At 37.1% G+C, this 13,909-nt stretch overlaps 1 protein-coding gene across 2 annotated transcripts in view; it reads left to right on the top strand.

The window, feature by feature from the left end:
* Positions 1–13,909, top strand: part of MDN1 (midasin AAA ATPase 1) — a 214,461-nt gene that overhangs the window by 196,274 nt on the left and 4,278 nt on the right. For both annotated transcript variants that reach the window (XM_007484319.3, XM_007484318.3), the window contains exons 89-99: positions 1,079–1,392; positions 2,145–2,303; positions 2,861–2,962; positions 3,362–3,563; positions 4,502–4,669; positions 6,064–6,227; positions 8,586–8,675; positions 10,021–10,136; positions 11,244–11,418; positions 12,420–12,493; positions 12,604–12,718. In XM_007484319.3, coding sequence (XP_007484381.2) covers positions 1,079–1,392; positions 2,145–2,303; positions 2,861–2,962; positions 3,362–3,563; positions 4,502–4,669; positions 6,064–6,227; positions 8,586–8,675; positions 10,021–10,136; positions 11,244–11,418; positions 12,420–12,493; positions 12,604–12,718 — 1,679 coding nt within the window. The remainder of the gene's footprint in view (positions 1–1,078; positions 1,393–2,144; positions 2,304–2,860; positions 2,963–3,361; positions 3,564–4,501; positions 4,670–6,063; positions 6,228–8,585; positions 8,676–10,020; positions 10,137–11,243; positions 11,419–12,419; positions 12,494–12,603; positions 12,719–13,909) is intronic.

Raw genomic sequence — 13,909 nt, 5'->3', positions numbered from 1 at the left:
ATAGAGGATACTATTTTAATGGTAGAACATGCTAAGAATGGTTAAGAAATAGGTTTTGCTTTCTCAAAAAAACAAACAAACAAAAAAAAAAAACCACCCTATCAATTGGGGTGGGGGTGGGGACAGAAACTGGAATGGAGATTAGGCTCCAAACCATGTGATCAGATTAGTTTAAACTGGTTGTGTATTCATTTCCACCCCCTACTTAGAATACATAACAGTTTATTCCTATGCAAAAAGTAGTCTAAATAAATATACATACAGTATAGTTTGGATATAAGTAAAAGCTAATTAAATAAGTATCTCCTTAATCTTATTATTATTTCATACTCTTGTATTACTCTTCTTTCTAGCCACTCTGTTTCTCTTTTTTTCATCTCCTAACACATGCTCTCATTCTTTTTCCCTCTGTTTTTTTTTTCATTCTTTCCATTTATATTCATGTACCGGGGCCTCTGTGTGATAGTCTAGAATGAACACTTGTTCCCTCTCTATACCCAGTGTACATTGATAAAGCATAGCAGTAGCCATTTAGGCTATAGATTCTCATATTTAATTAGAGACTGTCATTGTAGCAGGGGACCTTACATATCATCTCCAACTTCTTCATTTTAAAGAGGAAAAAATGAAATCCCAGACATACATAGTTCATTTGGGGCAAAAAGTTAGGGACTTGACTATTTGACATATAAATTCCAAATTTCTGAATACACATGATCTTTAATGATTTCCTTTAGGTATGGAATAGTTTGTGCTGACATTTAACTCTCATCAGATGAATTTGCCCAAGCTAATGCTTTCCATTGTGAATGAGAAAGTGGTATTCTATTGAAGGTGCTATTCAAAGACTAGATGATGTAGGGTTGTCACCAAACATTTCAAATAAATAGGGCTATCGTCCCATTTGAAATCATGATTTAAGTTCTAGATCTGATGAGGATCTTAGAGTTCTCATATTTCTAAAGCCAATATCAAAAACATTTAAGCTAGTTTAATTTCTTCTTTGTTGCATAACACCCTCTTCATTGCAGATTTCTGAAATTCAATGTTCCATTTACTTTTTTTATTCTTTCTACAGAAGCCAATCCTCTTGAAATAGATGAGAAGCCAGTGGACCCAGAAGAAACTGGTTGTGGAACTGAGGGAAAAGATCAAGAAGCTATTCCTGACCAAAGCAAGGAAGGTCAGGATGAAGGCCTGCCTGAAGAAGGCACATCTGAAGATAAGATGGAGGAGGAAAAAGAGGCTGAGGCAGGACTTGATAACCAAGAGAAAGATAGTATTGAAAACTCTGAGGAAAATGCAGCTGAGGAAGAGGAAGAGAACAAAGATGCCAGCAAGGAAGCCAGTGAGGAGAATCGAGTTCCAACTCACCAAGGTCTCCAGCCTCAGGTGTGGTGTGATAATGGTTAATTGTTCTCTCTCAATAAATAGAAAGCAAGGGGGCAGCTGGATAGCTCAGTGGATTGAGAGCTAGGCCTAGATATGGGAGGTCCTAGGTTCAAATTTGGCCTCAGACACTTCCCAGCTGTGTGACACTGGGCAAATCACTTGACCCCCATTGCCTAGCCCTTACCACTCTTCTGTCTTGGAGCCAATACACAGTATTGGTTCCAAGACGGAAGGTAAGGGTTTAAAAAAAAAAGAAAGAAAGCAAGAATCATTTTCTTTTTGATGAAATATCTGTTTGGGTAGCAGAGTTAGAAAACAATCTCAATCACACACCTCTGACATATTTACTAGTTCACTTTAATAATTCACTTCTGCTAGTCAGGCAGCATGGAACAGTGCAAAGAGAGTTGGGGTCAAAGAACCCAGGCTAAAATCTTGACCTTGTTTAGTATGTAGTTGAACAAATTACTTGACTGACCTTTTTTGGGCCTTGGGTTCTTCATTATAAAATAATGGGGTAGTACTACATTTTTCTATCATATAAAATGATGGGGTTAGACTAAGTAATCTCTGAGGTGACTTTCAGTCTGAATTTATAATCTGTTTGGGTGATTTCCAACCAAGAACTTGAGGAAGATCTTCCCATTATTAGTCACTTTATTGATATAACTAGCTGAAGCCATAGTTTTTGTGATTTCCCTTATATTGCCTCCTCCCACAGTGCTAGGTATTATTATTCTCTTTCATCCCAGGAAGAAGAAAGGGAAATTCCAGAAGGGGATGAAGAGGTGCCTGAAGGCACAGAGAGGAAGGAACATGAATCCACTGGGCAGACTGGAGAGGAGAGCCTACAGAGTGAAATTGCCCTTGAGCAAGCTGGTTCTGCATCTGAGAAAGACCAAGCTAAAGAGGTGATTCAGTTTCAGAATTATAGCTCAAACCTATTATTTTTTAGTGATTAACTCTCCCTCTCTTGCCATTTGAAGAAGTCTTAATAAAATGGTTAGGGGGAGATATGATTCTTCCTCCTCCTCCCTCCCCTCTTTTGAATACTCCATAGTTCACCTTTGATTATGTTTCTTGAGAAAAATAGTGTGTTTGAGTATTTGTCCCACAGAGAATACAGAAGTTCATGCATTTAAGAGATTTATTTCATAAGTAGCAGGTAGTATTGGGATGATGGTTTTGAAGAAACAGTTTTTGAAGTAACTCTCCATGAGAGAGATTGAAATCAGGTTTCCTATAGTGATGTATCTGTAGCAGAGTTACCTTGTTTTTGACTGTTACAACAACTTTACAAACATTTTAAACTTTGATTTTTAATAACCTAGCTCATGAGGGCAATGTTTTTATAACTTGACCTGAATGGTGAGAGCATAAAGTCAATGAATGTTAAATTGGTTGGTGTCTACTAGAATAAATTATTGATGACTTCTTGCTTTGGTCCTCTATGACCTTGGATTTTCAGGAACATGGAAGTGGTACTGCAGATGCAAGACAAGTAGAAGGCCATGAGTCTAAGCTGATGTCCCGCTTGGCTTCCCAGAAGCAGAGCAAGAGAAACACACAGGTCTTTTTCTGTTTTTCTTCTTAATATTTGTGTAGACTATAGAAAGGAGAATTTATAAATGATACTGCCAGTGCCTATTTCTCTCTCTTCCTCCACCTGTCCCCCATAAGTACTAGAGTGGAAAAAGTTGAAGCTGCTTTTCCTCATAGAGCCGTGTTGCTGGGGCTTTCTCCCTTGTGGCACTGTGGAGCACAATGCCACATTATCATTGTTTCTTACCCCCCAAATACATGTCATCGTGCTTTGGTACATTGCATTATTATACATACATTATACATACATGCGTTGGTACATAAAATTTCCGTCTGTTAGGGTGTCTGCTAGACAAATAGAAAAATAAGTCATATTCCCAAGATTCTTAGCAAAACTAGTTACCTATTTATCTTAATCTATCCACAGAGTTTTAAAAGAAAGCCTGGCCATGCTGACAATGAACGCTCTATGGGAGATCACAGTGAGCATGTACATAAGCGGCTAAGAACAGTGGAATCCACCAGTTCAGCAGAGCAAGAAGCATCCAAGTCCCAAGCAAATGCGGAGGAAGCTGATGCATTTGAACATATTAAGCAAGGCAGTGAATCCTATGATGCACAGACCTATGGTACAGTATCAATGGGTACTGCAAAGCAGTCATTGCCTTCTTCATGAACTGAGTCATTCTGTGCAGTCATCTAATTAACCTATCTTAATTTTAAATTTGGAGTTAAGAACATAGGCAGAAATCCTCTTAGAAGAAATGCTAATGTGAAGTTTATATTTCAATAAAAGCTGAATATTTCTATACCTAATGTGCTCTTTCAAATGCTTTTGTCATTTGAAAGTGACCCCACTTAACATACTGTGTTCCCAGTGCTAATTTACTTCAAGTGACTTGTTGCTTATAGCTCATTTAAAGATGTTACCCGCTGTATCAGGAAATTAGAATAGATGTTTTCCCATGTCAGTAAAAAGGAGAGGTAAAATAGAATGATGAGTTAATTCTAGAATCAGGATTCAAACATGCAGTCCCTGCTTCTACAGGTTACTTTTTGACCTTTCTATGGAAAATCCATCTCCATGTGATCAGGTTCATGATAGCTACCTGGTGAGGCTAATAAAAAAACCTTGTTTCCATAGCACCTTGAGACAAACAAGACACTTCCACACAACAACCTTATTAGGCAAGTAGATAAAAATATTATCCCCAATAGTAGAGGCTCAGAGCAGCTGAGGTCAGACAAGTCAATGTCTTCAGAGTCCAGATTCTGAATCATACTACTTCACACGCACTGATGAATAAATGTTATGGATTCTTTCATATTTATTTGGGGCATATATTTCCATAGTGCTGATAAATTATTTGATTTATTTACACATCTATGGAAAATAGGGAAGGGTAGTTATCTCTCTGCAACGTAGGGGGACTGAGTCAGGTATCTTGCATGACTCATCCAGTGGCACTAATACAGTTTTGGAAATTAGAAATTAAGAGAAGTACCATGGTATGTCTTTCAATTTTCTGCAAAGTGATCTAGATGGATTTTTGTGCTTTGACTATAGATGTAGCCAGCCAGGAGCAACAGCAGTCCGCTCAGCCCCCCAGCAGTGAGCAGGAAGAGAACACAGAAGATGCCTCTATGGAAATAGATGAACAAGAGGATCTCAGAACAGTAGATACACAGGAGTTGAAGCCAGAGGAAGTCAAATCTGGTGCCTCAGCAACCCAAGGTAAATCAAGAATCCCTCTTCTGCCCCACCAAAATGTATTTTGCTGTGTATCTCATGTCTTTCTCCATAACTAGTTTGCATTTGTGTCCCAGTGATCTCAAGACATGGTAGTCTGTAATTCTTCAATGCATTACCATTCTTGTCTTGGGTTTTGCATAGGGTTTTAGGTTTTTTCCTGATTTGAAGGAGAAAAAAAAAAGCCATCTTTGAAGTATAATGAAAACCTGACTGCTAACTTTGAAGGGAAAACTTCCTGAAGTCCTGAGTTAAAAGCTAAGGTTCTTGCTTAAAAAAACATACCATGGATAGGTTTACTTTAGGCTCAATGCCAGAGTCTTGGGGTTATATAACTTAAAGAAGGCACATCCAACGATCTGATTTACTTGATCTAAAAAATTCTTCCATATGGAAACTGAAGCAAGTTGGTAACTAAGTGCCTTCTTACTAAAGAGCCAGTCATGGGCAAAATGCAGAGCCAGCCTGTGGTTAGCTTATTGGGGGACATGTGGCTTTCACTATTGCTACTTGAGTAAGAGGACTTTTATCACTAAGGATTCAAGATAATAGTGGGTCTGGGAGCTAGGTAGCTCAGTGTACTGAGAGCCCAGCCCAGAGATGAGAGATCCTGGGTTCAAATCTGGAATGATCTTTCCTAGCTATGTGACACTGAACAGGTCACTTAACCCCCATTGACTAGCCCTTCCCACACTTCTGTCTTAAACCAATTGACAGTATTGTGTAATCTAAGACAGAAGGTAAGGGTTTAAAAAAAAAAAGTGAGACCAACACTTAGACAGAGGGGAAGTGTTGCAGTTTAGAAAACAGAAGGAAGTATAAGCTGTAAAGAAAGGAAAGTATACCTGTATAAGCTATAAAGAAAGCCTTCTTCTAAGAGAAGAAATATATGGATCGTGTTAAGAGGAGATGGAGTTGGGGATATTTCAATAAACTTAAACCAATTTGTCTCAGACTCGTAATTAACTAATCAATCAATTAATTTAAGCCCTTACTTGCATCTTAGAATCAATACTGTGCATTAGTTTCATGGCAGAAGAGCAGTATGGGATAGACAGAGGGATTAAAGAACTTATCCAGAGCCACACAGCTAGGAAGATTCTGATGTAAGATTGAAACCCAGGACCTTGTCACTAGGCCTGGCCACCTAGCTGTCCCCTTCAGGCTCCTTTATAAAGTAGGAGGGAAAAGCCTTCCCATGAAGAAGGACTGGAAGATAGGGGTCAGTAAATAATGTTTTAAGGAAAAATAAAAGATGGAATAACCACTGTGCCAAAGGAATATATGAGAAATTAACTGAAGTATTGACAAGAAAGAGTTGAAGCTCAGGATAAAATACTAACATGGGATTTAAATAGTATGTTTTCATGTAACATTAGGCAATGATGAAACTGACATGGAGACCCAGCCAACCAAGTCAGAAGAAGATCAAGATCGGAGACCAGACAGGTCACCTTCCAAGATGGAGAATGAAAAGCAAGAGAGAAGCAGGGAGTCAAGCATCCATACAGCACCTCAGTACCTCACAGACTCGACTTTCCAGGTATCAAAATTCTTTGACAAATCATTGATTTCAGAAGTTGCCATAATACTTTTAAAAATGATTTTCAAATTTAGTCCAGAGCATTAGGTGCTCATTATGTGTAAATACTGGGAACACAAAGAAAAAAGGAAATAGCCCCTATCCCCAAGGAGCTCATCTTTTTCTGGGAAGATAGGATATAGACAAAAATAAGTAGGTAAAGTAATTTATGGAGGAAGAGAGCACTAACAGCTGTGGAGATCAGGAAAGGTTTCTCATGGAAGGTGGCCGCTGAACTGAACTTTAAAAGAAATGAGGGATACCAAGAGGTCCAAGGGTGAGGAAGGGGGTGGGTTCTAGAGACATGGAGGTGGATGTGGGAATGTGAAGTGCATGAAACAACAAGTAGTTTGGTTACAACATCTAGTGCAAGAAGGGAAGCAATAGGAGGTAACATTCGAGAGGTAGATTGGAACCGGACATAAATATAAGGCCAAAGGAGTTTGAGTTCTTTTTATTTTTTTATTTTTCATTTTTTAAAATTTTATTTAATTAGCTAATTTAGAATATTTTTCCATGGTTACAAGATTCATGTTCTTTCCCTCCTCTCCCAACAATCCCCTCCTACGCAATTTTCCACTGGGTTTTACATGTGTCATTGATCAAGACCTATTTCCATATTATTGATATTTGAAGTAGGGTGATCATTTAGAGTCTACATCCCCAATCATATCCCCATCGAACCATGTGATCAAGCAGTTGTTTTTCTTCTGTGTTTCTGCTCCCACAGTTCTTCCTCTGGATGTGGATAGCATTCTTTCTAATCTTTCTCTGGATTGTCCTGGATCATTGCATTGCTGCTAGTAGAGAAGTTCATTATATTCAGTTGTGCCACAGTGTTATCTGTCTCTGTGTACAATGTTCTCCTGATTCTACTCCTTTCACTCTGCATCACTTCCTAGAGGTTGTTTCAGTTAACGTGGAATTCCTCCAGTTCATTATTTCTTTGAGCACAATAGTATTCCATCACCAACAGATACCACAATTTGTTCAGCCATTCCCCAATTAAAGGGCATCCCCTCATTTTCCAATTTTTTGCCACCACAAAGAGCGCAGCTCTGAATATTCTTGTACAAGTCTTTTTCCTTGTTATTTCTTTGGGGTACAAACCAAGCAGTGCTATGGCTGGATCAAAGGGCAGACAGTCTTTTTGCGCCCTTTGGGCATAGTTCCAAATTGCCCTCCAGAATGGTTGGATCAATTCACAACTCCACCAGCAATGCATTAATGTCCCCACTTTGCCACATCCCCTCCAACATTTATTACTTTCCTTTGCTATCATGTTAGCCAATCTGCTAGGTGTGAGGTGATACCTCAGAGTTGTTTTGATTTGCATCTCTCTGATTATAAGAGATGTGGAGCACTTCTTCATGTGCTTATTAATAGTTTTGAGTTCTTTATCTGAAAATAGCCTATTCATGTCCCTTGCCCATTTATCAATTGGGGAATGGCTTGATTTTTTTGTATAATTTATTTAGCTCCTTATAAATTTGAGTAATTAGACGTTTGTCAGAGATTTTTGTTATAAAGATGTTTCCCAATTTGTTGCTTCCCTTCTAATTTTGGTTGCATTGGTTTTGTTTGTACAAAAACTTTTTAATTTAATATTATTAAAATTATTTTTATATTTTGTGATATTTTTTTTCCCCTAAATCTTGCTTGGTCTAAAAATCTTTCCTTTCCCAAATTTCTGACAAATATACTATTCTGTGTTCACCTAATTTACTTATAGTTTCCTTCTTTATATTCAAATCATTCATGCATTCTGAGTTGATCTTAGTGTAGGGTGTTGAGATGTTGATCTAAACCTAATCTCTCCCATCCTGTTTTCTAATTTTCCCAGCAGTTTTTGTCAAATAGTGGAGTTTTGTCCCAAAAGCTGAGATCTTTGGATTTATCATAGACTGTCTTGCTGAGGTCACTTATGCCAAGTCTGTTTCACTGAAGGGGAGCAAAGAAGGGAGGGAAAGAAAATGAATCATGGGAAAATATGTAAAATAAAATAAAAGAACTACCAAATTTTTTTGGGGGAAAAAAAGAAAGCAGGTTGCATTGTGATCATGGTAAAGTAATAGGATAATATACTCTTTCCATTGGTGTTACAGGCTATGAAGAAAGAGGGAGCACTCAGCACTGTCTTCAGCACTTTCCAGAAAACATATCCATTTCTGGGATAAAATCCCCCTTTCATTCTTTTTTACAGTTTGTGGTACACAGGGCACTTAGCTTCCATTGGGAAAAAATTGAGGAAGAAATGTCCTATTACAGGCACATGGAGCACATTCTTGACTGAACTAATCTCTGACTTTTTCTTCTTAGTACATTGAGAAAGATGTTGGGGAACTAAGGCAGGAGCTGGAAAGACAGCTTGAAACCTGGCAAAAGCAAGAGCCTGGATGCCCAGCTGAAGTGAGTGACCTTTTTAGATTTTCTTTAGACAAGGACCTGACATGAAAAATCCTCAGACTTCAAAATACTAACAATTTAAAGACAAAAAGGGCTTTTAGAGGTCGTTTTACAGGTGAATGATAGGATGGAAATATTTATTAAGCTCTTACTGTGTGTCAGGCACTATGCCAAGTGCTGTTGACACAAATCAAAAATCAGGGGAGTTCCTACTCTTAAAGAGTCCACCTTTTAACTGGGGTAGGTAAAGACAGAAGATCTTTAAAGGTACAAATACAAAATGGACATCAAAACCTAGTGGTCCCCAGGGTTCATTCTGTGGCAGGGCAAGTGATAAGGATGAGGGTCTTCCATCTTAATAGAAGACTTCCTTCAGCCTTCCCAGTGAGGAAAAGTTATGAGCCAGAGGTCACATAGCTTATGATGGCAGATCTCAGATTGAAACCAGTTCTTTTGACTCTTTAAGTCCAGAGCCTTTCCAACGAACTATATTCCCAGGGTTCTTGTTATGAAAACTCTTAAGGCAGATCAGTTATTTTAAAGACTTAGAAAACTTCATATCCCAGCAGTGGCATGGATAATTGAAACCTTAAAAGCTTTGTTTTATTCAACAGTTTCAGCCACTTTAACCATTGTACCTTCTATCTGAAATAAGAAATTACAAAATTCATTTGTTCAAGCTGCTTCGGTTTCTCTTCCTTTGCCTTTGATGTAAGCACTCGTGAAGCATGTAGTGGTCAAAAGCTGTAGTTCATGAATGAGGGTGAGGGAAAGGAGGTAAAAGCAGTCCCCCTACATTTGTCAGTCTTGGTTTAATCAAGGAAGAGTTGTTATTATTAATGACTTTTTAAAGATCTTTTAAAGTGCTCATTATACCCACACAGGTGCATGTGCATATGTTTTGGAAAAAACATGCTGGTCAGGTGGGATGGGTAATAATTTGCTAGATTAATTCCTGGAGGTACTTGTACTTGTGTTGCAACTTCACTTTTGGAAACATGTCCTTTTGGGACTATGATGAGGTGATTGGCTCTTAATAGCACCCATCCACTAAAATTCAAAAAAGAATCTTGCAAATAAAAGCAGCTATTGTAGCATTTAGAAATGTGAGTTATTGAGTATCTTCTCCTATAGAGTTTTTTCCTTACCTCAGTTAGAATTGAGTGGTTACATATTCTTCATGGAATGAAGTGTTTTAGGATTAGGAGCACAAGGCAAGGTAATTGAGTTAGCATAGAGCTAAAAATAAATAAAAATTGCTATTTGGGCACTTCTTGCAAAGGTTCCTTTTCAAGTGCCTTTGTGATTTACACTGAAGTAATGAGGGTTTCTCTATTCTTTGTCCTAGGAGAAGGCAGCAGCTGAGATGTGGCAGCAGTACCTTGTCCTGACTGCCCCTCTCTCACAGCAGCTCTGTGAGCAACTTCGACTCATCCTGGAGCCTACCCAAGCAGCCAAGCTAAAGTAAGTTGTATTTTCAAGTAATTAAGTAATGCTCACCAAATACCTATAGTGTATAGAAAACTTTGTGATTTTGGCAGTTGTTAAGAGTCTATCCACTTGCATACTTACAAATATAACCTAGTTAAAGGGAAAGAGTATACTGTTGTATTGCTGGCATTCTGAATATTTCATGTGACTTGGAGTAAGGTTTATTATGGGGTATTCTATGTAATTTGTGTCAGGAATTTTGTTTAGTATTAATACAGCTCATTCATTAACCTCTATTGAAAAACATTAGCTGATGCTTGCCATACTTGTGTTCATTTTGTAAGTTATTAATTTTGTGTATATATCAAAGCCATTGCCATGAAGGTCTGGATCCAGGAGCATGTTTGTTTGTGATTTTGATTTTTAAACTATTTTATATAAAATGTTGCTTTTTAAAATTCATTTTATGTTTGCCTGGCTACGACTCTACCCATTCACATTTTTTTTTTTGATGTTTGAGTTGCTTTATTTGCATTTTTCTTTTTTTTCTTTTTTTTTTAAATATATTTTATTTGATCATTTCCAAGCATTATTCGTTAAAGACATAGATCATTTTCTTTTCCTCCCCCCCACCCCCCATAGCCGACGCGTAAGTCCACTGGGCATTAGATGTTTTCTTGATTTGAACCCATTGCTTTGTTGATAGTATTTGCATTAGAGTGTTCATTTAGAGTCTCTCCTCTGTCATGTCCCCTCAACCTCTGTATTCAGGCAGTTGCTTTTTCTCGGTGTTTCCACTCCCATAGTTTATCCTTTGCTTATGAATGGTGTTTTTTTCTCCTGGATCCCTGCAAGTTGTTCAGGGACATTACACCGCCACTAATGGAGAAGTCCATTACGTTCGATTATACCACAGTGTATTAGTCTCTGTGTACAATGTTCTCCTGGTTCTGCTCCTCTCGCTCTGCATCACTACCCATTCAAATTTTTAACTGTGATTGGCATCGTTTGAATCTTTCAGCTAACGATACTTTTAATACCTTTTGAGTTTGATTTGTAAGCTGACATTAAAGTTGTGGTTTTTTAAAATACTTTTCAAGTGATAGACTAATGTGTATCATTTTCCCAATAAATACTCAGAGGAGACTATCGAACAGGAAAACGACTGAATATGCGGAAGGTTATTCCTTACATTGCCAGTCAGTTTCGGAAGGACAAAATTTGGCTTCGAAGGACCAAGCCCAGTAAACGCCAATATCAGATTTGTTTGGCCATTGATGATTCCTCTAGCATGATAGACAACCACACCAAACAGGTAAAGAGAAAAAACAAATAAGATAATTTACACATTGGGCACATTGGTGATAAGGCAGTCAACACATTTTTTAAATTGCCTTTAGAGAGGTGGATTTGAGTTGGTAACAGTACTACTCAGTTCATTAAAGGACCAGTACTATAATTGAGACCCAGTTTGAAGTGCGTCTTTTAGCATAGAATAGTAAGTTCTATTTGCCTTTTTTTTTTTTGATCCACAAACAGTTTTGAGATTATTGGGAATAATTTTGACAGTTATAATTTATCCAATAATTTTTAAACTGAACTGTGCTATTAATCATCTATCTAGTCATTTGAATCTAAACAGGTTCAACTTGCTAAGACAATGCATAAGACAAACTATCTTTGAAGTATTATCATAGTACAGAAAATTTTAAATGAATCCACAATATACTTTTTTGGGTCGCAGATTAGTAAAGGCATCACTACGCCAATAGCACCCAAAATTTTATGTGTTTCATTAGCATTTTCTAAAATAAACAGAAACGAAGTTTGAAAACCATTGTTCTAATCTATTGCTAGAGAAAGATAGTTAATTGCTCTTGCATGATAGTATTATGTTATGTGCTATAAAATATAAGTAACTCTCCACTCTTGGGCCTTCCCTCCCCCAGTATATTTTTGTATTCTATTTTATTTAACCCTGATTGATCTAAAATTGGCTTTGATTAGGGCCTATCTATACAAGAGATTGTTTTCCTCTATAGTTTTAAAAAAAACACCATTTTTTGGGGGGTTACCTTCTTGGAGATTTTGTCTTAGATAAGCACTAATGTGGAGAATCTCAGACACTCTAGGATTATGTGAGCCACTTACTCTGCCTCAGATCATGCAACTATAAAAATAGGGTTAATAATAATACCTACCTCATAGGGTTAATGTAAGGATCAAATGAAAATAAAAATTTGTAAAGCACTTACTTATTAACACAGTGCCTCATGAATAGTAGGCACTTTTTTCAACTCCTTTATCTTTTTATAGCTTGCATATGAGTCATTGGCTGTTATTGGAAATGCTCTGGCCCTTTTGGAAGTGGGTCAGATTGCTGTATACAGGTAAGGATGCTGTTTGATTGTGAGGAAAAAAATCCAGATAAAATTGAGGTTTGATTGTTTAGATCATTACCAGAAACATATTTTGCTTTGTTTTTTTTTTCCTCTCCAAGCTTTGGGGAAACTGTTCAGCTGCTGCATCCATTCCATGAACAGTTTAATGATCAGTCAGGAACCCGAATACTACAGTTCTGCAAATTCCAGCAAAAGAAAACTAAGATTGCTCAGGTATGGGGAAAAGTGCAAATGTTATTTGGGTTTAATAGTGTTAGGCAGTTATTTTCTTTAATTGTTAAATTGTCCTTAATTTTTTATGTCATTCTTATTTCTGAATATTCTCTCTCTACTTTAAGCTTACTATCAAGCCATCCCTTGTAACAAAGAATAAAAAAGAGGGATGGGAAAAGCAGTTCAGTAAAAGCAATCAGCACCATATAGTGTGTGTGTGGATAGATAGATAGATAGATAGATAGATAGATAGATAGATAGATAGATAGATAGATAGCACCATATGGTCTCATAGTATGTGTGTGTATACATATATCACTCTCTACCCATAGTCTAGTACCTCTTTATTAAATACTGCTGTTTTAAAAGTAATATAGGATAGGCAGAATTCCCGAATCATATCAAGTTCCCCAATTAATTGATAATCAATATAAAATTATTATAGAAAACAAATATGGACATTTCCTTAGAATCATAGAAGGATTTGAACTATTTTCCAAATTCTCTAAATATCCCATGGATTAATTTACCTATAATTACAGTTTGATGCTTACATTTTTCCTCCCTCAAAATGTTTTGCTCTTCTGAATAACTTAAAATACTTTGTGGAGTGAAGTGATATAGAGGAATGGGGAAAAATTATAAGGAAAAAGGAAGACTTTAGGTGATTCTTTGTAGTGGATCTCCTGGAATGAGTCAAGTGGTATTTGCAAATACTGCATTTTAGAACTGGTTCTAGAGATGGGTTTATAACCTAAAAAATAATTAAATGTATTGTGGTCCCTTGTGTCTTGAGAATCTTGGAGTATTTATAATTTATCTGTTCTTAGTGACTATTATATGGAGTGAGGATCAAGGGTCACTACAGTTCCAAGTTTCAGAAAGACAATGTCCAAAGGCCTTTTATCATTTTCTAAATCATCCTAGCAGTTATAGAGCAGAACTCTCTCCTCTAGTTGATGATTTTGTCTTTAGACTTTATAGTTTATTGTTTTTCTTGCTATTATGTTTTTCTTATTGACTCAACAAAATGCACTGTTCCTTTTGAAAACTATGATGGGGAAGGGCATATCCTTTACTCTTTAGCTCTCCTTTATAGAACAAAGCTCTATTTCCTAGTATTTATCTTGGCCAGGTCTCAGAAGTACTGCAAAGTGCTGGGGAGCAGCTTCTGAAGCTTTTCAGTGTTAG

This window comes from Monodelphis domestica, chromosome 2, assembly GCF_027887165.1.
Source record: "Monodelphis domestica isolate mMonDom1 chromosome 2, mMonDom1.pri, whole genome shotgun sequence".
NCBI classification, from domain to species: domain Eukaryota; kingdom Metazoa; phylum Chordata; class Mammalia; order Didelphimorphia; family Didelphidae; genus Monodelphis; species Monodelphis domestica.
This window is presented reverse-complemented; position numbering and strand designations above follow the sequence as displayed.